Raw genomic sequence first — 23,023 nt, forward strand, 5'->3', positions numbered from 1 at the left:
TTGATTAAAGGTTATGGGCAATATTTTGTAACTTATACACTCTATTAGAGATTTTTGCAATATACTTGTTCATCTTTTAAAATAAAAAAAGTGGAAAATTATGGCTAGAGGACAAGCTCCAATCCTCTTAAGAGGGCAGGTTAAGAAAAATGACACAGCCCAATGAAGAAGATGGGGAAAGAAAAGCAAAGTCTTGAAACCTTCTCTTGTCATTGCTTCATATTCCGCTGCACTAGGAACTCTCAGAAAACAAATTTGGAGGAACAAATCTATTAACTTTAAGAGCTTTTTGTTTCAAAGCTTTCAGTTAGTTGGGCACTTTGTCTCCCTTGATCTCCGGTCGTTACTGTCCAGAGTGCTCCTTGACTCTAGTCAGGCCAATCTGTTTCCTGTCTTTTGTGTGATTGTCTGATTTCTTCTGTGCTTATGCCCAACCCCCTCTTCCCTCTCTGCCAACCCAGGTTTGTCATCTCTTTCAAGAGCTCAACAGAACTTCCCTGGTGGTCCAGTGCTGAGAATCTGCCTGCCAATGCAGGGGACACAGGTTTGATCCCTGCTCCAGGAGAACTCCAGAGCTGGACCTGGAGCTACTGAGCTGGTGGTCCCTGGAGCCTCTGCTCTGCAACAAGAGTAGCCACCACAATGCGAAGCCCTTGCGCTGCAACTAGAGAGCAGCCTCCCCTGCTCCGCACAATTAGAGAAAGCCCACGGGCTGCAACGAAGACCCAGTGCAATCAATAAACAAAAATTGTAAAAAGAGCTCAATAAAACTTCTCTCCTTCAGAAACTGTGGTACTGAGTGCATTTGGACAAGTTTCTTAAACTCTTCGAGCCTCAGTTCCCTTGTCTATGAAATGAATAATACCCAACGTGAGTGTTTTGTATGGATTACATGACAGAATGCATGCAAAACACTTAGCTCAAATCTGAAAATAGTGACAGATGCAAATATATATACCATTCATTCTCTTTTTTGGGGCGGCTGCCTTGGGTCTTACTTGCGGCGCTCAGGATCTTCCTTGTGTCATGGAGGATCTTTTGTTGAGGCGCAAGGACTCTCTACTTGTGGCGTGCAGGCGAAGGTGTTGTGGCTGAGGGCTTAGTTGCTCCACGGCATGTGGGATCTTAGTTCCTCGACCAGAGGTCCAAACCTCTGTCCCCTGCGTGGCAAGGTGGAGCCTTAACCACTACACTACCGGGGAAGTCCCTATATCACTCATGCTTCATGCCATCCCTTCCTTCGACCTTGTAAATGGCAAATATCTATAATGAACCATAGAACTCCTCCTTGCCCAACTGTGATGTGGCATCAGAATCTGGTGTTAACATAATTTTCTAGACATCACTGTCAATCAGGCAGAACTGGTCTGTGATATGAAACCTATCTCTGTCATCCTTATTGAAAACAGGTAGAGACATTTCCCAAATTACAGTGGTTCTAACATTTTTTTAGTTTCGACTTTACAATGGTGTAAAAGCACTACACATTCAGTAAAAATGGTACTTTGAATTTTGCTTTTTTTTTTTTTCTGGGCTAGCCCTGTGCAGTATGATGCTCTTTTTTGATGCTGGGCAGTGGCAGTGAGCCGCAGCTCCCACTCAGCCACACAGACATGAGGGGAAACAACTCGTACACTAAGAACTATTTGTACTCAGACAGCCACTCTGTTTATCACTTTCAGTACTATATTCAACAAACTACATGAGATATCCAATACTTTATTATAAAATAGGCTTTGTATTACATGATTTTGCCCAATACAGTCTAATGTAAGTGTTCTGAGCACATTTAAGGTAAGCCAGGCCAGGCTATGATATTTGGTAAGCTAGGTTTACTAAATGTATTTTCAACTTACAGTATTCTCAAATTACCATGGGTTTATCAGTATGTAACCCCATCATAAGTCAAGGAAGTTCTGTACCAAATGTTTGGCGAATGAAGGAAAGGTTTAGTAAATGGTTGTTTCCTTCCCAGACAACTCCATCCCAACTAAAAACTATTCCTTCATTTCATATTTTTTTAATTATTTCTGGACATGCCACATGGCATGCAGGATCTTAGTTTCCTGACCAAGGATCGAACCCATGCCCTCTGTGGTGGAAGCATGGATTCTTAACCACTGGACTGCCAGGGAAAGTCCCCACTTCATATTCTTTTGACAGTGAACTCTTCACTTTTATTAATACTTGTGTGCACTTTAAGATTATCTAGTACACAGGTTCTAGAGGCAGACAAACAGCCTGAATCCCAGTTTGGGATCTTACTGGTTACATGATCTTGAGCAATTCACTTAACCTCTCTATACCTTTGTTTCCGTAAAATAAGTACAGAGTAATACCTACCCTCATGCAGGGGGGTGTTGTGAGGACCAAATGAGGATAAGACATGTAAAGTGCTTTGAACATTGACAGCACAGAGCAATAAACGCTGGTTGTTTAGTTCAGACTTTTCTAAAACTTTTTATTGTAAATAATTGTAGACTGACATGCAGTTGTAAAAAAGCAATGCAGAAATCCTGTGTACCCAGTTTTCCCCATCTTGCACAACTACACTACATGCCACAACTAGGATAGTGACACCAAATCCAGATAAGATAAAAAATAATTCCATCAGCACAAGGATCTCTCCTGTTGCCCTATTACAGCCTCTCATCTCCCATCTCTACCTCCAACCTCCATCCTCTGATCTCTACTCATCTTTAATCTCCGGCAACAACTAACCTGTTCTCCATTTCTATAATTTTGTCACTTCAAGAATCTTACATAAATGGAACCATCAGTATGTGAACTTTCCAGTTTTTAGTTTCATTCACTTTTCCTCTTTATTATTTCCTTCCTTCTGCTTATTTTGGGTATAATTTGCTCTTATTTTTCTAGATTCTTGCAGAGGGAGCTTATATTATTAATCTGAGGCTTTTTCTTTATTCTACTATATGCATTTTACTGCTATAAATTTCCTTTTCAGCAGCACTGTAGCTGTGTCCCAGAAATTTTGGTACATTTTATTTTCATTTACTTCAGTGTATTTATTTCCCTTGAAACTTCCTCTTTGACTTATGGATTGTTTAGAAGTGTGTTGTTCAGTGTCCAGGAATTTGGAGACTTTCCTGTTAACTCTTTGTTATTGAGTTCTAGTTTGATTCCACTGTGGTCAGAGAACACACTGTTTGACTTCAATTCTTTTAAATTTATTGATGTTTGTTTTATAGCCCAGGATGTGGTCTATCTTGCTGTATGTTCCATGGGTTGTGAAAAGAATGTGTATTCTGCTGTTACTAGTTGGAGTATTCTGTAAATGTCTCGAGTCCTATTGGTGTTGTTGATGTTTTGAATTTTACTATATCCTTGTTGATTTTCTGTCCGGTTGTTCTATCAATTGTTGAGAGAGGAGTGGTGAGGTCTCCAACTGTAATTGTGGAGTTCTCTTTGTCTGTGTCTCCATTCCAGTTATGTCACTTCTTGCTTCACACATTTTGGGGCTCTGTCGTTTACTGCAGACATACGTAGGTCTGCCTCACCTTCTCGGAAGAGCAAGCCTTTTATTATTATGTGCTGTCCTTCTCTACCTCTGGTAATCTTCTTGGCTCTGAAGTCTACTTTATCTGTTATTAATATAGTCAATTCTGCCTTCCTTTAATATTTGCATGATATATCTTTCTATTTTTTTAACTTTAAACCTAATCATTATTTTTGTTGTTTCTTGTAGACAGCATATTTCTAAATATTTAGTCGATATCTTTAATGTAAATGTTGATATGTTAAGGGTTAACCATTTTTCTGTTTGCTCTACTTTTCATCTTTTATTTTTTCTGATTTCACACATTACTTGAACATTTTTGAGAATTTCATTTTGATTTATCTATAGCATTTTTGAGTGTGTAGGTTTTGAAGTGATTGTCCTAAGTATTACATTATATATACATAACTTATCACATTCACTGGTGTAAACATTTTACCAGTTTGAGCAAATTATAGAAAATTTACCTCACATTATGTTTGTTTATAAAAGAATTGTTTAAAATATTTCTTCCATATGCATTTTGAACCACATCAGTGATATAATTTTTGCTTCAACCATTGACATAATTTAGAACATTTAAGAAAACAAAGAAAACTACCATATCTATCCATGTTTTCCCTTTTCCATTGTTCTTTCTTCCTACTCGATGTTCCAAGATGCCTTCTTTTATCATTTCCTTTCCGTTTAGAGAACTTCTTTTAGCCATTCTTTTAGGGTAGGTCTTGCTGGTGATAAATTCTCTTAGTTCTCCTTCATGTGAGCATGTCTTGATTTCTCCTTCATTCTTGAAGGCTATTTTCAGAAATGCTGGGCTGGATGAAGTACAAACTGGAATCAAAATTGCCAGGAGAAATATCAATAACCTCAGATATGCAAATGACATATCCTTACGGCAGAAAGTGAAGAGGAACCAAAGAACCTCTTGATGAAGGTAAAAGACAAGAGTGAAAAAGCTGGCTTAAAACTCAAAATTCAAATAAAATAAGATCATGGCATCCAGTCCCATCACTTCATGGTAAACAGATGGGGAAACAATGGAAACAGTGACAGACTTTACTTTCTTGGGCTCCAAAATCACTGCAGATGGTGACTGCAGCCATGACACGTGCTCCTTGGAAGAAAAGCTATGACAAACCTAGATAGAGATTAAAAAGCAGAGACATTACTTTGCCAACAAAGGTCCACCTAGTCAAAGCTATGGTTTTTCCAGTAGGCATGTACGGATGTGAGAGTTGGACCATACAGAAGACCTGAGTGTCGAAGAACTGATGCTTTCGAACTTTGGTGTTGAAGAAGACTCTTGAGAGTGCCTAGGACTGCAAGGAGATCAAACCAGTCCATCCTAAAGGAAATCAATCCTGAATATTTATTGGAAGGACTGATGCTGAAGCTGAAGCTCCAATACCTCGGCCACCTGATGCGAAGAGCCAACTCGTTAGAAAAGACCCTGATGCTGGGAAAGATTGAAGGCAGGAGAAGGGGATGACAGATGACAAGATGGTCGGATGGCATCACTGACTCAATGGATATGAGTTTGAGCAGCTCTGGGAGGTGGTGAAGGACAGGGAAGTCTGGTGTGCTACAGTCAGACACAACTGAACAATAATAATGATTTTTGGATTGACAGTTCTTTCAGCAAATGAAAGAATATTGTGCAATTTCCTTCTGGTCTACATGGTTTCTGACAATAAATTTGCTGTCATTTAAATTATTTTTTCACTGAAGGTAAAGTGTTTCTCTCACTGCTTTCAAGATTTTTTTTCATTGTTTTTAGCTTTCAAACGTAGAGTATGATTTGTCTTGGTGTAGATTCCTATGGATTTATCTTGTTTGGGATTTTCCAAGGTTCTTAAAACTGTAGAAGTATATCTTTTGTCAAATTTGGGGCATTTTCAGCTATTAGTTCTTCAAGTAATTCAGTCCCATCTTTTTTCCCCTCCCTTTCTGGGATGCTTATGAGACACAAATGTTAGAACTTCTGTTATAGTCCCACTTGTCCCTGAGATTCTGCTAAATTTTTTTCAGTCTATTTTCTATTGTTCAGACTGAGTAATTTCTGTTGTTCTTTCTTCAAGTTCATTGATTCTTTACTCTGTCTCCTCCATTTTGCTGTCGAGTCCATTCGTTGAATTTTTAATTTTGGTTAATGTATTTTTCAGCTCTAAAATTTCTGTTTGGTTCTTCTTTACATCTTCTATTTACTTTTTGAGACTTTCTATTTTTTTACTTTGTTTCAAGCATATTAATGGTTGCTGAAGCATTTTTAGGATGGCTGCTTTATAATTTATGCCAGATAATTCTAACACCTCTCATCTCAGTGCTGGCATCTTTTTATTGCCTTTTTTCATTAAAGTTGAAATGTTCTTGGTTCCTGATACGACAAGTTATTTTCAGTTCAGCTATTGACATTTCATGTACTATGCTATAAGATTCTGGATCTTACTGAAATGTTCTGTTTTAGCCACCTTATTTTGATAAAGTGCTGAGAGGGGAAGGTGTTACCTTGTTACTGCCTGGTAAGGTACAAGTCCAGGTTCTCCTCTTAAAATCCACTGACACCTGAGGCAGTAGGGACTCTTCATTTTTACTGGGAGGAGCTGGAAGTTGTGGCTCCCCACTAGGCCTCCACTGATACCATCCTGACTGGGAGAGACAGAAATGCCTTTATTTCTCCCTGCATGGCCTCCACTGACACTGCTACAGAGGGGGTTGTCATCATTAATGCTGTGTTGTGGAGAAAGAACTGACTCTTCACTGGGCTTTCTCTGACACACCCCAGCAAAGAGTAGGAAGAGAAGCTCATTACTATCCAGTGGAGATGAAAGTCTCGACTCCCTGTTTGGCCTTCTCTGACAACACCCTGGGTAGCTACCTCATTACAGCTGGGTGAAGGTGGAAATCTGGGCTCCCCACTTGGCCACCACACTGGCATGAGTAGGGATAACACCACAGAGTTCTGTTTTTTTTTTTTCTTGGTATTTTTCTGGAGTAGAGCAGTTACTGGGTAAACGTTTTCAGAATTGCTACTTTTTCCTAGTCCTGTGGCTGTATAGAACAGACTTTTGTTGGGACTTTTTCTTTTGGTCTGCCCCATTGGCATTTTGGCTCTCTGGCTTCTTTAGCACCAAGTCTAAGGTGTACGGGGCAAAAAGAAAACCCAGGGAACTCTCCACTGTGTTGTTTCTCGGGTCTGAGCCAGTTTGTTGTCTTCTCTCCACCTTTCAGAGCCTTCTTATGTTTGGTTTGTATATAACTTTCCAAATTTTTCAGTTGTTCTTAGGAGGAGGAATAGGGAAAAGTACATATAGTCTATCTTCCTGTAAATGGAATATCTTCTCCTTTGTTATATGAAAAAAGTGATGCTCAAACATGGAAAAAGGAAAAAGAACATGCCAAGGTTACTTATAATTAATAGATTGCTGACTTGATGCCTGTTATTCTGTCTTTTCCTACAAGACTGACTTTTTAAAACATGGGTATTATATCTTAAAAAAAATTTTTTTTGGTCTCTATTAAAGTACCAACTTCTTTTCTCTGTACTCTGTAATTATAACTTATTAATGCTTATTATGTGACAGGCTCTGGGCTGAATGTTTTACATACATTTTCTCACTTAATCCTTACAAGAATTCTGCAATACAAATATTATTATTCCCATTTTAAACATGAAGAAACTGAGGCCTGAAAGTAAGTCATACATTTGGTAAGAGTCAGGGCTGGGGTCAGCCCACCAGGATAGCTTGCCTTTGTAGGCTCCCAAGTTTTAAGTTTTTACCTAATAAAGGATGGTTTCGGGGAAATCAGAGAAAGTTAGCTAGAGCTGGGTTAGCTGAGAAGACAGAGAAATAAAGCTGAAATATATGACTTTAGTTCAGTCAGTGATGCTTTAGATGGTAAATTCTCAGAAGAAATCAAAGACACTGCCCAAAATAAGGTTGGATATTTTAATAAATCATTGATATCATCATCCATTAGCTGTGTCTTGTCATTGTAGAGAAAGGATTTTACATCTGACTCTAATGCCCACTAACCAAAAGTACAGTATGTGAGCCCACGAGTGCTATTCTTGGTGAAAGAATATAAAGGAATTTTTTAAAACATGGAATCATGAGTAGAACTCTAGGCCACAGTCCCTGAGACCCTTCTCTTATTTTTAGATTCTTCTGATATAGACCATTATCAAAGTCCTTATTGAATTTGTTACAATATTGCTTCTGTTTCAGGTTTCGGTTTTTTGACCACGAGACATGCAGGATCCTAGCTCCCTCACCAGGGATTGAACTCACACCCCCTGCATTGGAAGGTGAAGTCCTAACCGTTGGACCACCTTCTTTAGTCTTATAGTATTAGAAATTGAGGAGAATGTTGAGTATCTCATCCTCAGCCAGGGGCGGTAGATTTCTGGGGAGGGAGAAGTTTTGTCACTGAGGAGTCAGTCTATCCATACGTCCCATAAGTTTTGGAAAAAAAATGAAAATCACTTAAATTCCAGATATTATCACAATGGGTAACAGACGCAATTCAAGGAAAGGGTTCCTGTACAGCCCCTTTATTTATTTATTTTTCCTTCAGGGATTCAGAGACTTAGGACCTACCTGAATAATCCCAGTCAGCATAGTTACAGATGCCACAGAACTCAAGGATTTGTTATAGCTCTCAAAGAAGGACGTGTTAGAAAAGTCATTCTGGATGAAAGTTCCCAGTAATAAGTGGCCACTGTTGAATGGCTCTGTCCTCAGGACATTGATTGTCAGAGCACTCACAAGGAAGAATGTACCTATGAAAGAAAAAGTTTGGGCAGAGGGTGAGGTTTTAAGTCCAGGTAAACTGACAGATGTTGACAAAAGCAAAACATGGTCTCATACATTGTCCTTGAACTGATCAACTTTTCTTACCTGAAAGTGGCCACTGAGAAGTAAGAAAGAGCAGGGAAAGCTCTCTGGTTTCACATACTGTAACCAACTCCAAAATTTTAGATCTTTTTGGCCTAGGTAACAACCTCTTTGTATCAATGGGCATATGGAGTAGGAAGAAAGAAAAACTGATTGGAAATGTATATCTGGCTCAGCTACTGTGCCTGTTCTTAGAAATGGTGAAAAATGAGATGGTGGGAAAAGGATCAGAAAACAAAGCTAATCAATAATAATAAGAAAAACAATACCTAAACACTTAAGAAGGATGTAATAGGTGCAAAATGACATGGAGCTAAACCTGTTTCAAACAAAATTTTATTTACTTCTCATATCAACATGAATGCAGGAGGCAAAGGCAAATTTTACCTTTAAATTCCTAACAGAAGCAAAACTCTAGTAGCCCTTGTTATTGGTATTTGGAAGTGACTGTAATGAGCTCTGCAAACTTGGCGTAATTGGAATAAAACAGCTGTTTTAGTGTTTAAGTGTAAAAATCAACAGACACTAAATTTTAGTAAAGATGTGGAATATTGTCCTTAAAAAGGCACAGGCGCATGCCACAGAATGGGATGGCAACTGGACTGAATATACAAACACATCTGGAGAAAAAAGAGTGCCAGTCAGAATGGTCAACGTTGGTTGCCTGGTCAGTTGTTCAGCATGGAAGCTCAGAAAAAGGCACTTGACTCGTGAACACTGGCGATGCCCTTCTGAGACTGTCAGGGCATTGTGTGGTTTGATTTCTATACAGGTTCACCCAGGGGAAGTAATTGTGCTGATCACAGGACCTTCAGGTGGGTCTGGTCTCTGCAACAGTCATTTCAAATTATAAATTAGTAGATGGATATTTGACTCAGGGAAGAAAAGTGCTTACTCTGTGGGTTTCAGTGTTTTGATTACTATGATAACATTTTCTCAATGTAAATGAATAATTTGATATGATTATTATAAATCAGGTTCATGGAGTATGGTTATTATGGGTTCAGCTGAAAAGTGGATCCATTCTAGGAGTTTTGGCAAAATCATTTCTGGATCTTCTTGGTCGAGGATAATCAGATTCCAAAGTGTGGAAATTTCCGCAAGGAAGATGCCTCTTGTCCTTGCATTCCTTTAATAACTCATGGGCCTGTTTGTCTGGTAGGGACATTAATAACAGCAGGAAAGTGTTCAGTTTCTAAAATCTGAACACTAATCCTGTGAATAGACTATCCCGGTGACTGATTCATGCCGAAGTATGGCAAAACCCACCACAATATTGTAAAGTAATTAGCCTCCAATTAAAACAAATAAATTATAAAAAAAGAATATCCATCTTCTGCCTCTTTTCTTTATCTGTTACACATAGCTTTAACTTGAGTTCCTTAGCAATAAGTAAACAATCAAGATGGAGACTTCATATACCTCCTATGATTCTAGCACTGAACTCACCAATGGACATTTGATGACATGATCCAAAAATTCCATAAATTACTGAAGCACAGAAAGCTGCATAAGAGACATTGAGAGGAGGAATCAGATGCCTTGCCAGCAAACCAAGCATCAGGACTGAAAAGCAAGATAATTTAAGTAAGCAAAGGGAGCCTGGCTTCTTAAAGTCACCTGAAACAAAAACTGTAAAGAATATTTAAAATAAAGATGACCCACGTACACAGCTGAATATGGTAACAGTATCCTTTGGCATACAGCCCTTAATTAGTACTTTTTATGATCTGCTTTGATTTCTAGCTTCTCTTCCTATTTTATCACATGTTTTTACACTTCAATTCTAAATCATAGGCTTAAACACCTTTCATGTGAATCATGGAAAGCAAACATCAAAGCAGTAAGACCTTTAATCTCAACAGCTCAGAAGCAGACCATTCTCACCCTCAGTCTCGTATAAGAAGGCCCTAGGAATCCTCCAGGGTTGGAGATAAAGCTAGAGGGCAAAGCAAGAATTGTCACACTTAACTGACTTGACTCCAAGTTGGTATGTGTTGTCTTTCGTATGCCAAAGCATCACCCCAGCATCTTCCTTCAGCTCCTTCTTCAGTACTTAATTTCTTTTCTAAGAAGCACCGTGAGATTGTGGAAATTTTGAGGCAAATGGACTGACCTACATGGTGTCATCCTTTGATGTCTTAAGTCCACAACACCTGCCCTGAGCAACTCTCTTCAATTTACATCATACCGGTGTGCTCATCAGAAATCAATTATGATTCTAGTGAGCCAAATTTATTGTCCTAAACAGGCAAGGCTTTTTTAATAGAAAAGTTTAAACCTATACATAAATAGAGTATAATGAACCCCCAAACACCTATCACCCACTTCAACGACGGTCAACTCATGGCCAATCTTGTTTCATCAATGTCCTCATTCCTCTCCCATCCCATAATTATTTTGAGGCAAATCCAAAACATTAAGTGATTTCATCTGTAGATATTTTCAGTATATATGTTTTAGAAAAAGGCCGTCTTTTAAGTACATCATCACACCTAAGAAACTATTAATGGTTCTTTACCATTATCAAACATTCAATATTCAAATTTCCCTGATTTCTCAAATATAGTTGTACTTGTAGATAACCTGTAAGATGATCTACAATGACTGATTGGTATTCAGGTCCTTGAGTGAGTTTCACCCCTTAAGTGTGCAATAACTCACTTCTTTTTTAAAAATTTATTTATTTTAATGGAGGTTAATTACTTTACAATATTGTAGTGGTTTTTGCCATACATTGACATGAATCAGCCATGGGTGTACATGTGTTCCCCATCCTGCACCCCCCTCCCACCTCCCTCCCCATCCCATCCCTCAGGGTCATCCCAGTGCACCAGCCCTGAGCACCCTGTCTCATGCATCGAACCTGGACTGGCAATCTATTTCACATATGATAATATACAAGATTCAATGCTATTCTTTCAAATCATCCCACCCTCACCTTCTCCCACAGAGTCCAAAAGTCTGTTCTTTACATCTGTGTCTCTTTTGCTGTCTTGCATATAAGGTCATCGTTACCATCTTTCTAAATTCCATATATATGTGTTAATATACTGTATTGGTGTTTTTCTTTCTGACTTACTTCGCTCTGTATAATAGGCTCCAGTTTAATCCACCTCATTAGAACTGATTCAAATGCATTCTTTTTAATAGCTGAGTAATATTCCATTGTGTACATGTACCACAGCCTTCTTATCCATTCGTCTACCGATGGACATCTAGGTTGCTTCCATGTCCTGGCTATTATAAACAGTGCTGTGATGAGCATTGGGATACACGTGTCTCTTTCAATTCTGGTTTCTGCGGTGTGTATGCCCAGCAGTGGGATTGCTGGGTCATAAGGGAATAACTTACTTCTATTAATAATAAATAGGCTACAACAAAAATGATAAGATGTCACTTTTGAGACTGGGTTGCAAGAAGACTGTGTTTTCTGTCTTCACTGCTCTCGGGCTCTCTCTTTCATTCAGGTCACCAGCTGCCAAAGTTGACTTCAAGGGTATGTTACCTACGCAGTGACAAAGTATCTTGGGCTTAGGAGGCTCCATGCTTGGCTTAATGCTCTACTCTGATCATCTTAAAATACTGGATAATTTTTGAACTAGGGAATCTGCATTTGCAACTTGCACTGGGCCTCACACATCAGTTGGTCCTGCCAGGGGCCATGTTGTGAGGATACTCAAGCAGCCATATAGACGCCCATATGGTGAAAATACCAAACCTGCCAGCAAACAGGAGTGGGCCTGGAAGCTGAGCCGGCAGCCTCAGTAGAGCCTTGAGATGAATGACAGTTTGACTGCAACCTTATGAGAGACCTTGAGCCAGAGGTATGGCAGGTTTGGGGTGATCTTTAAAAAAAAAAAAGTTATTTGCTATTACATGGTTGTTATACTTTTTTTTTTTTTAACAAACTTTGTGTTTACATCAAATGAAGTCCTCACATTAGTTGATACATCTCTTAAGTCTTTTGTAATTTATGGTTCCCCTTCCACGTTTTTCCCCTAAGCAAGTCTCTATTGACTGCAAGTAACAGAAACCCAGTTCAAATCAGCTTGAGCAAAATAGGAAAAAAAATTTTGGCTGATCAGCATGGTTTGCTGGATCTTAGTTCTCTGACCTGAGCTGGACCTGAGGCTCACGGCATTGAAAGCACTGAGTCCTAACCACTGGACCACCAGGGAATTTCCAAAATAGGAGATATATTAAAAGAGGACAAAGGTCAGTTGGACCTCATCAGAGGCTGGAAGCAGAACTAAATAGCCATCAGGGTCCAGGCAGCTATTTCCCCATTCTCTTTGTCTACAGGCTTATAGTCTCCTGTTTTGTTCCCAGTTTGGGGGCCTCTATGAACAAGACTTCCATGTATATTCTTGTACATGACTCTAGGTGCATAAGTGGATAAATTCCCTCGAGATGATACACCCTGAAGCATAATTGCTGGGGCATTTAACAGAATATGCGAAACTGTTTTCCAAAGGGTTGTACAATTTACATTCCCACCAAAACTATGAAAATTCTCATTATTTACATCTGTATTATCACATGATACTATCAGAATTTTTATTTCAGTGGGTATGAGTTAGTCAATTTCCACTTCTACTTCATTTATTACCAATAATGTTGGTCAATCTTATTGTGTAGTTTCTTATAGATTTGTAGGAATATATATATATATATATATATTCATATATATATTATAGATTTAAGTCCTTTGTTGGGTGTTCTATGGTTTGCTTTTCAATCTTCATTGTGTATTTTTTTTTTTTTTTTATTTTGGCTGCACTGGGTCTTCATTGCAGCCCCGCAGCTTACAGGATCTTAGTTCCCCAACCAGGGATCAAACCCACATCCCCTGCATTGGAAGACAGAGTCTTAACCACTGGACTACCAAGGAAGTCCCCATCATGTCTTTGAATAAACAGAAGTTCTTAAGTTTTATTTAATTCAACTTTGCAGTCATTTCCTTTTAGGCTAGTGCTTTTTGTGCCTTGTTTAAGAAACATTTTCTACCTCAAGTCCATAAAGATATTCTCCTCTATTATTCAAAAAAAGTCTTTAAATATAGTTTTGTCTTTCATATTTAGGTCTTTAATCTACCAGGAATAGATTTTTGTGTATGGGTGAGGTAGGGGTCTAAAAAATTTTTTTCATATAAATATTCAATTTATATGAAATATTCTGTTCCACATCATTTTTAAAAAACCTATTTCTATAGTGACACATCTGATACAAACCATGCAATGTATACATGTGTGACTCTTCTGTTCCACTGGCCTAATTGTCCATTTCTATAATACCACACTGTTTAATTACATTTTTTAGTAATTAGTAATATTTTGTAATAAATGTAATAATCCCCATTTTATTGTGAAATATATACATAGAAAGTACATTAAAATAGATGTTGAGTTTAATAAATATCTATAAAACAAACACTGATGTTACCACCTACTCAGATCTTTCATCACAACCCCATCCCTCCCAACAGAAGTATTCATTATTTTGACTTTTGTGATAATAAAAGTCTTTGTTTTTCTTCATAGTTTTACCACCACTGTACAAATCCCTAAACAATACAGCTTAGTTGGTCCCACTATTGAAGTTTATATTAGTGGAATTATAATGTATACAATTTTTATTTCTGCTTATTTTTCTCATTATTACGTATATAAGCCTTTTCAATGCTGTCATGAGTTGCTTGAGAGCACTCCTGTTCCTTCATTCCAATACATGTATATATGAATGCTTATTTATTCATTCTACTTTTGATGGACATCATCTTAAACATTCTCACTTTATATTCAGTCTTGATAGCTGGAGATGCAAGCCCTCCTATGTCGTACTTTAAGAGAACTTGCCTGTTTTTAGAAAATGTTATCTTTCAATTAATTTAGGTCCTTATTAATATTTCTCAGTAAAGTTGTACATTAATAATTTCTCTGTAGAGGTCTTGCACATCATTTCTTAGTTTCATTACAACTTATTTCATATTCACTATGCTTTGGTGAATGATATTTAAATTTTTTTCCACATTTCATTTCTTGCAGGTATGAAAGGATATAATTGATTTTTATTTACACATTTTATACCCAGCAACCTTGAAAAAGTCTTATTAATTATATCAATTTATCTGTAGATTCTTTTGAATTCTCTACATTAAAAAATCATCTATGAATGATGTTTTATTTCTCTGTAATTGCTATGTAATTACATAAATTTTAAAATAAATACATTTTTTATTTTAAAAATAAATAAATTTTACCCTTTTTTCTTGTTTGAATACACTGCCTCTGAATTCAGTATAATGTTGAATAGCCCTATTTACTCTTTTTAAAGCAATTTTTTAAAATTTAATTTTATTTGTGGGTGCACTGGGTCTTCATTGCTGCCCATGGGCTTTCTCTAGTAGGTGTGAGGGGTCCTCACTGTGGCGGCTTCTCCAGTTGTGGAGTACGGACTCTACGTGCATGGGCTTCAGTAGCTGCGGCACACAGGCTTAGCTGCCCCGTGGCACGTGAGATCTTCCAGGACCAGGGATTGAACCCCTTGTCCCCTGCTTTGCAGGCAGACTCTCAACCACTGGACCGTAGGGAAGCCCACCCTATTTACTCTTTACAACCAACATGTGGTGTGAAGACTGAGTCTTTGAAATGTAGGATTTCAAGTAACTCACCAATACAGGGAAGGTAAGAGAATTTCTTTGTAACAGCCCAAGAACTAAACTGTCTAAGTCTTAGTTAAGGTTAGGCTGTGGAGAAATAGAGGGAAACCAAGTCTCTAAACTTTCCAAAACCTTAAAAAATTTTTAAATTTTAAACTAAGTTTAGACTTATCGAAAAGCTACAAAGATAATAGCGCATTTCCATATAATGGGAAAGGAGTACGTCAAGACTGTATATTGTTATCATGTGAAATGCTGGGATAGATGACTCACAAGCTGGAATCAAGATTGCCGGGAAAAATAACAACATCCTCAGATATGCAGGTGACATCACTTTAATGGCAGAAAGCGAAGAGGAATTAAAGAGCCTCTTGTTGAAGGTGAAAGACGAGAGTGAAAAAGCTGGCTTAGTACTCAGCATTCATAAAATGAAGATCATGGCATTTGACCCCATCACTTCATGGCAAATAGATGGGGAGAGTGGAAACAGTGACATTTTCTTGGGCTCCAAAATCACTGCGGATGGTGACTGCAGCCATGAAGTTAAAAAATGCTTGCTCCTTGGAAGAAAAGCTATGACAAACCTAGAGAGTGTATTAAAAAGCAGAGACATCATTTTGCTAACAAAGGTCCGTCTAGTCAAAGCTATGATTTTTCCAGTAGTCATGTACGGATGTGAGAGTTGGACCATAAAGAAAGCTGAGTGCTGAAGAATTGATGCTTTGGGGCTATGGTGTTGGAGAAGACTCTTGAGAGTCCCTTGGACAGCGAGGAGATCAAACCAGTTAATCCTAAAGGAAATCAATCCTGAATATTCATTGGAAAGACTGATGCTGAAGCTGAAGTTCCAATACTTTGACCACCTGATACGAAGAGCCAACTCATTGAAAAAGACCCCGATGCTGGGAAAGATTGAGGGTAAGAGAAGAAGGGGGCAACAGAGGATAAGATGGTTGGATGGCATCATCGACTCAGTGGACATGAGTTTTAGAGAACTCTGGGAGATGGTGAACGACTGGTGTGCTGCAGTCCATGGGGTTGCAAAGTCAGACACGACTAAGCAACTGAACAACAACAATAAATGCCTTACCTAGATCCCTCTAATGTGAATACTGTATATAATCAGAGTATAATCGTTGGTATCAGGAAATTAACATTAGAAAATAACTATTAATAAATCCTTTACTTCAATTTCAACAGCTTTCCCCCTAATTTCCTTTTTCTGTTTCATAATTCCATCCAGAGTCGCTACTTCATTTAGCTGTTTTTTTCTTCTTAAGGCTAATATCTGTTATAGTTCCTCAGTTGTTACTTGTCTTTCTTGATTTCGTCACTTTGGAAGAGTATTAATAGATGAGCTATTTTGCTAAATGCCCCTCAGTTTGGGGTTGGGCTTCCCTGGTAGCTAGGCTGGTAAAGAATCTGCCTGAAATGTGGGAGACCTGGGTTCGATCCCTGGGTTGTGAAGACACCCTGGAGGAGGCCATGGCAACCCTCTCCAGTATTCTTGCCTGGAGAATCCCTATGAACAGAGGAGCCTGGCGGGCTACAGTCCATGGGGTCCCAAAGAGTTGGACACGACAGAAAGAGTAAGCACAGCACAGCACAGGTCCCTCATGATCACACTAAGGTTAAATGCTTTGGATGTGAATAAGACAGAAATGATATTATGTCCTTCTTAGCGCATCATATCAGAGAGCTCATGATCTCCAAATGTCTTACTATTGGTGATGACAGCATTGATTCTTGGTAAAAGCAGTTACTCCCAGGTTCTTTATTGTAAAGTAGTAGAGGAGTTAATAAATATCTTGAGGAAGATATTTGGAACAAGTCCTGGCTTCCCTGGCGGCTCAGATGGTAAAGAAGCTGCCTGCAATGCGGGAGACCTGCGTTTGATCCCTGGGTCTGGAAGATCCCCTGGAGAAGGAAATGGCAACCATTCCAGTATTCTACCTGGAGAATCCCATGGACAGAGAAGCTACAGCCCATGGGGTCGCAAAGAGTCGGACACAACCGAGCAACTAACCCTTTCACTTTTCAAGTCCTGTTACATAGTTTGCCAACTTTTACCCACTGACTTTAACCTCTCTTAGTGGATTTTATCTCCAGCAAGTGTGACTGTAGTCTTTCACTGATGGTGATTTTCTATTTTCTTTTACATTTATAAATTGGGTTCTACTGTAAGGAAGAGCTAGCATGTTTCAAATAAGGTTTTCACTGTGCAGTATTTTTAAAGATTTTTTAAAATCTTGACTGAATTTGTTCCAATATTGCTTCTGTTTCATGTTTAGATTTTTTGGTGGTGAGGCATGGGGATCTTAGCTCCCCAACCAGGGACCGAACTTGCACCCCCTGCATTGGAAGGTGAAGTCTTAACCACTGGATGGCCAGGGAAGCCCCACTCTGCAGTATTTTTGTTTCATTTGAAGAAAATTACTGTTTGGTCCTACTTGTTTAAATCCAAGTAAAACTTTCAAATTGTTTACCCTACAAATTATTTCATTATTCATACTACTTAAAATAACACACAGTCCCCTAATCAGTCAGCAAGAGTTGCTTGGATTTACTCATTCATACAGTTATGTAATCATTATTCAACAAATACCTTGAGTACCAATTATATGCCAAATACTGTGATACATGTTAGGTATAGTTATACACCCTAATGTTACTCTTATTTTGGTATGAAGTTATACTGATGACTTGGAAATTTAGCAGAGAAATGTCCTCAAACCTTGACCATAAGTGAAGGATCTTTGATAAGTGGGGTTCAGTAGTGGACTCTCAAGTAAAGCTACAAGAGTTCAGATCTCTCATTCCAGAACCACAGGAATGCTCTAGAGACGTTCTGATACTTTCCTGCAAGTGAATATATTTATACAAATGGACCATTTTGGTTTGTATCTGCCATATGGAAATTAAAAAAAAAACCAAAACCTAGTTACTTAGTTGGCTGCCCCGAATCTTAGTTTCGACACCTAGGATCTTTAGTTGTGGCATGTGGAATCTAGAGTTCTGACCAGGGATCAAACCTGGGCTCCCTGAATTGGTGGTCTTAGCCACTGGACTACCAGTGAAGTCCCTGCTGCATGGAAATTAATGTAATCCATAGTCTCCAAAATTTACAAATAGCTTGTGATGCTTAACACATCTAAATGAACAACCTACTTAAAAAATGGGCAGAAGACCTAAATAGACATTTCTCCAAAGAACTGTGGAAGTTCATGCTCCACAACAAGAGAAGCTTGATTACTGCAACTAGAGAGCAGCCGCCACTCATAACTAGAGAAAGCCCATGCACAATGAGGAAGACCCAGTGCAGCCCCAAACAGATAAGTAAACAAGTAATTTTTAATAAGTGATTATATCAATAGAAATCTTCTTTAGAAGAACGTACTATAACATCCATTATACATAAAAAAACAAATAGATCCACACAAATATGGCTATTTGATCTCTGACAAAAGTGCAAAAACAATTCAGTTGACAATAGTCTTTAAAGATGCAACAAAAAATAAAGCCTTGATCTAAACTTCACATCTTACATAATGATTAACTCAAAACAGATTGGTTCTAAAAGTAAACTGTAAAATATAAGACTTTGAGAAGACAACATAGAAGAAAATCTTTGTGACCTAATGTGATTAAGTGAAGAGTTTTTGTATATGACAGGAAAAACTCAATTCATAAACAGAAAAAAATGAACGTCATCAAAATTAAAAGCCTTTTCTCTGTCAGATATATCATCAAGAGAGTGAAAAGATAAGCTACAGAGAGAAAATATTTGAAAATCATATATCTAACAAAGGACTTATTCTCAGAATATAAAAAGAATTATCAAAACCTAACAAGAAGAAAAAAAAATCCAATTAAAAGATGAACAAAAAACTTGAACAGGCACTTTGCCAAAGGGGATCGGAGGACAGCAAATAAGAACATGAAAAGATGTTCAACTTCATTAGTCATTAGAGAAATGCAAATTACAAACAAAATGAAGGACTCCCCTGGTGGTACAGTGGATAAGTATCTACCTGCCATTGCAGGGGACACGGGTTTGATCCCTGGTCTGGGAAGATTCTACATGCTGTGGGCAACTAAGCCCATGTGCTCTTGAAGCCCGCACACCTTAGAGCCTGTGCTTTGCAATGAGAGAAGTCACTGCTATGAGGAGCCCACCCACCGCAACTAGAGAACAGTCCCCACTCACTGTAACTAGAGAAAGTCCATGCACAGCAACAAAGACCCAGCACAGCCAAAAATAATCAATTAATTAGAAAATCTCTGCTCTTTTAAAAAACAAAAATTGGCTGCATTGGGCCTTAGTTGTGGTGTGCAGGCTCAGTAGTTGCAGCATGTGGGCTTAGTCACTCCGTGGCGTATGGGATCCTAGTTCCCTGATCAGGGATTGAACCCATATCCCTGCATTGCAAGGTAGATTCTTAACTACTGAACCACCAGGAAAGTCCCTAAAAAACCTTTAAATAAAAAAAGGTGCAAGGGATCTCTGTAATCTTTTTTTTTTTTTTTTTACAAATTAATGTGAATCTATAGTTACCTCAAAACAGAAAGCTTAATTTAAAGATACTGACAATATCAAGTGCTAACAAGGGTGTGGAGGAACTAGAATTCTCATATATTGCTGATGGGAATATAAAATGGTAGGTTCAGCCACTCTGCATAAACAGTTTGGCAGTTTCTTGTAAAGTTAAACATACACTTCCCATATAACCAATAATATCACTCCTGAGGTATTTACCTTGAAGAAATGACAATTATGTTCACACAAAAACCTGTACATGAGTGTTCACAGCAACTTTGTGATGGACCCAAACTGGAAACATAATGTCCATCAATAAATGAATGGATAAACAAACTGTGATATAGTCATATCATGGAATACTATTCTGCAACAAAAAGGAATAAACTATTGATGCATATAGCAGTTTGCATTGATTTCATAATGCTGAATTAAAGATGTCATCCTTCAGAAGTTACATAGTATATGAGTCCATGTATATGACATTCTGAAAAAGACAGAGCTATGGTGATGGAGAAGAGATCAGTGGTTGCCAGGGGTCAGAGGTTAGCAGACAACGTGACTAAGCAGTGATGGCAGAAGACAGTTTGGGGGTTGATGGAACTGTCATGTAGCCTGGTTGTGGCAGTGGTTATACAAATTTATACCTGTGTTTTAATTCACAGAACTGTAAGAAATAAGTGAATTTTACTGTCAGATAATTATTTTAAAGGGGTCCCTTTCCCCCACTAACAGCCCTTTTGCCAGAGTTGGATTTCAGCTACCATTGGCCCCTTTCCCTACATTTGTGCTTTACACAACCTGTATGATCACAAATTTCAATCTTGCTTGGTTTGCCCCAAGAAAAGAGAAATAGAAGTGTTTAAAGACTACGTAGGCAATTGTGAACTACTCTGAATAAAGGAGGGGCTTCCCTGGTGGGTCAGGAGTAAAGAATCGGCCTGCAGTACAGGAGCCACAGGAGACGTGGGTTCGATCCCTGGCTTGGGAAGATGCTCTGTGGGAAGGCAAGGCAACCCACTTCAGTATTCTTGTCTAGAGAATCCCATGGACAGAGGAGCCTGATGGGCTACAGTCCATAGGGTTCCAAAGAGTTGGACATGACAGAAGCAACTTAGCATGCACTGAGTAAAGCGTTAACACAAAATCCTTTCTCTGATAAAGCTGATCTTGGGTTAGCTTTCTAGCTGTTTCTTTGGAAACCTGATAATGGTGGAATGCCAACTGTGTCACCAAGCAATACTAGTTACGGCAAAAAGAACCTGATTAGTATATTCTAGCTGGACCAAGGGTGAATGAAAGATTAATATCTGATGGGAAGCCCTAACTTTGAGCTTCTCAGAGCACAATGACACTTGCAATTGGACATGTCACTATGGGACCCCTAGAGGCATCAGCTATGGGAATTACAAGAGATGTTGGTTCCTACTTGGGAAACAGGACTTCTAAAGCCCAGATAGCTCCCCTACCTATCTAAATGATCTTGTCTTACATTTGAACTGCCACTTGTAAGACCAAAGAGTGGCCCCTGGACTGCTGTGTGTGACTTGCTAAAGAGAAGTTAGCATGCTGGGTTTCTTATTCTTCACCTTTCTAAGTAAAATCAACGCCAAGTGAGATCCATTGGAGTCCTGTGAGTATGAAATGACTAGTTAAGGAAAAAATGACTGTGAGCAGGCATTACAAGAATTCAGGGTTCTAAACTAAACTGAGACTTTTGCAACCACCCTCGACGAGTTAGAAATCTGGCAGGTAAGGAAACAAATGGTAATGATGTGAATGGAAATCACATTTTTTTTTTCCTATTTATCTAGCACAAGTAACTTGTTTACTCTGGACAAGGGATATATTATCTGTGTGAAAAGCCCTTGTATCTTTCTTACCTTGGGGAATTTGCACAAGGCCAACACTTATACCAGCAAGTAAGTCTCCAAGAAGCCAATCTTTGAATCGATAGAAACACATCCACTCTAGGAAGGGAAACACTGTAAGCAGGCATCTTCGGAACTTGTGCCATGAGCATCTGTGAGAAAGAACAGACTTAAGTTCTCCAAAGAAAAAGTCCACAGGGCCAAGAAAAGCCACACCAAGTACTTTCTTCTTCCCATAAAACAGAGTTTTTTGTCAATACTACTGACATTTGGACATATTGGACTGGCCAAGTCTTTGTTGTGAGGCTGTCCTATCCACTAGATGCCAGTCGTGATAATCAAAAACGTCTCCAGACATAACCAGATGTCCCTTGGGAAACTGTAGGATGTCTAGCAGCATCTCTGGTCTGTATCTGTTAGATGCCAGCAGCATCCCCTCCCCTAGTCTTAATAACCAAAACTATCTTCAGGCATTGCCAAATATTCCCTGGGGGATAGTATCACCTCCAAGCGAGGGTCAGTGCCATACATGATAAGAACTAAGCCTTATAAGGGCTTCCCTGGTGGCACAGTGGTAAAGAATCTGCCTGCCAGTGCAGGAAACATGGGTTCGATTTCTGGGTCAGGAATATCCCCTGGAGAAGGAAATGGCAACCCATTCCAGTATCCTTCCCTGGGAAATCCCATGGACAGAGGAACCTGGTGGGCTACAGTCCACTGGGTCACAAAAGAGTCAGACATGATTTAGCAACTAAACAACAACAAAAGCCTTGTAAGTCCAGTATACAAATCAGGTGTGTAGTTTTACAGAATGTTTGAAGAAAATTCAAGCTACCAAAAGTTTCCAGTAGAAAAATTGACTTTTATGACTTTCTCTTGGTAAGGACAGTTTTCTGAGATGTGATATTAGTGGATGGCAGGGAATTAACACATTCATACCATTCCTGTATACTATAATTTTTACCAAGCATTAACTCTACATGGCTTTGACCTGTAATAAAGAATCTGCCAGTAATGTAGGTGCAAGAGACTCAGGTTTGATACCTGGGTTGGAAAGATCCCCCGGAGAAGGGAATGGCAACCCACTCCAGTACTCTTACCTGGAGAATTCCATGGACAGAGGAGCCTGGCAGGCTACAGTCCAAGAGGTCGCAAAGAGTCAGACATGACTGAGCAACTACCACTTTCACGTTCATGTAGAAATTTATGGAAAATATATAGTATGGAATCTTGTGCTTATGGCATTAGCCATGTAAAGAAAAGGCAATACAATAAGGCCTTATTATCTTTTAGCTCAGTGGGTAGCAACTGGAGGGCGTTTTGTTTCCCGAGGGACATCTGGTTATGTCTGGAGACGTTTTTGATTATCACGACTGGCATCTAGTGGATAGAAGCCAGGGATACCATCAAATACCCCACAGTGTACAGGACAGTCCTCCATAAGAAATGATTTTATGGTCGAAAATGTCAACGACGTGAGGTTAAGAAAACCTACTTTAACCTTTAGATCATCTAATACAGCAGAATCACTGTAAATCAATC

The 23,023-nt window shown here is 38.8% G+C and overlaps 1 protein-coding gene across 1 annotated transcript in view; it reads right to left on the minus strand.

Annotated features, from left to right (window-relative positions):
• SLC26A8 (solute carrier family 26 member 8) overlaps nucleotides 1-23,023 on the minus strand; it is an 82,740-nt gene that overhangs the window by 45,245 nt on the left and 14,472 nt on the right. The window contains exons 3-5 of the mRNA XM_061146534.1: nucleotides 21,494-21,633; nucleotides 9,862-9,978; nucleotides 8,116-8,297 (exon numbers count right to left, since the gene is read on the minus strand). Of these exons, the coding sequence (XP_061002517.1) occupies nucleotides 8,116-8,297; nucleotides 9,862-9,978; nucleotides 21,494-21,633 (439 nt within the window). The remainder of the gene's footprint in view (nucleotides 1-8,115; nucleotides 8,298-9,861; nucleotides 9,979-21,493; nucleotides 21,634-23,023) is intronic.

Source organism: Dama dama, chromosome 7 (genome assembly GCF_033118175.1).
Source record: "Dama dama isolate Ldn47 chromosome 7, ASM3311817v1, whole genome shotgun sequence".
NCBI lineage: Eukaryota > Metazoa > Chordata > Mammalia > Artiodactyla > Cervidae > Dama > Dama dama.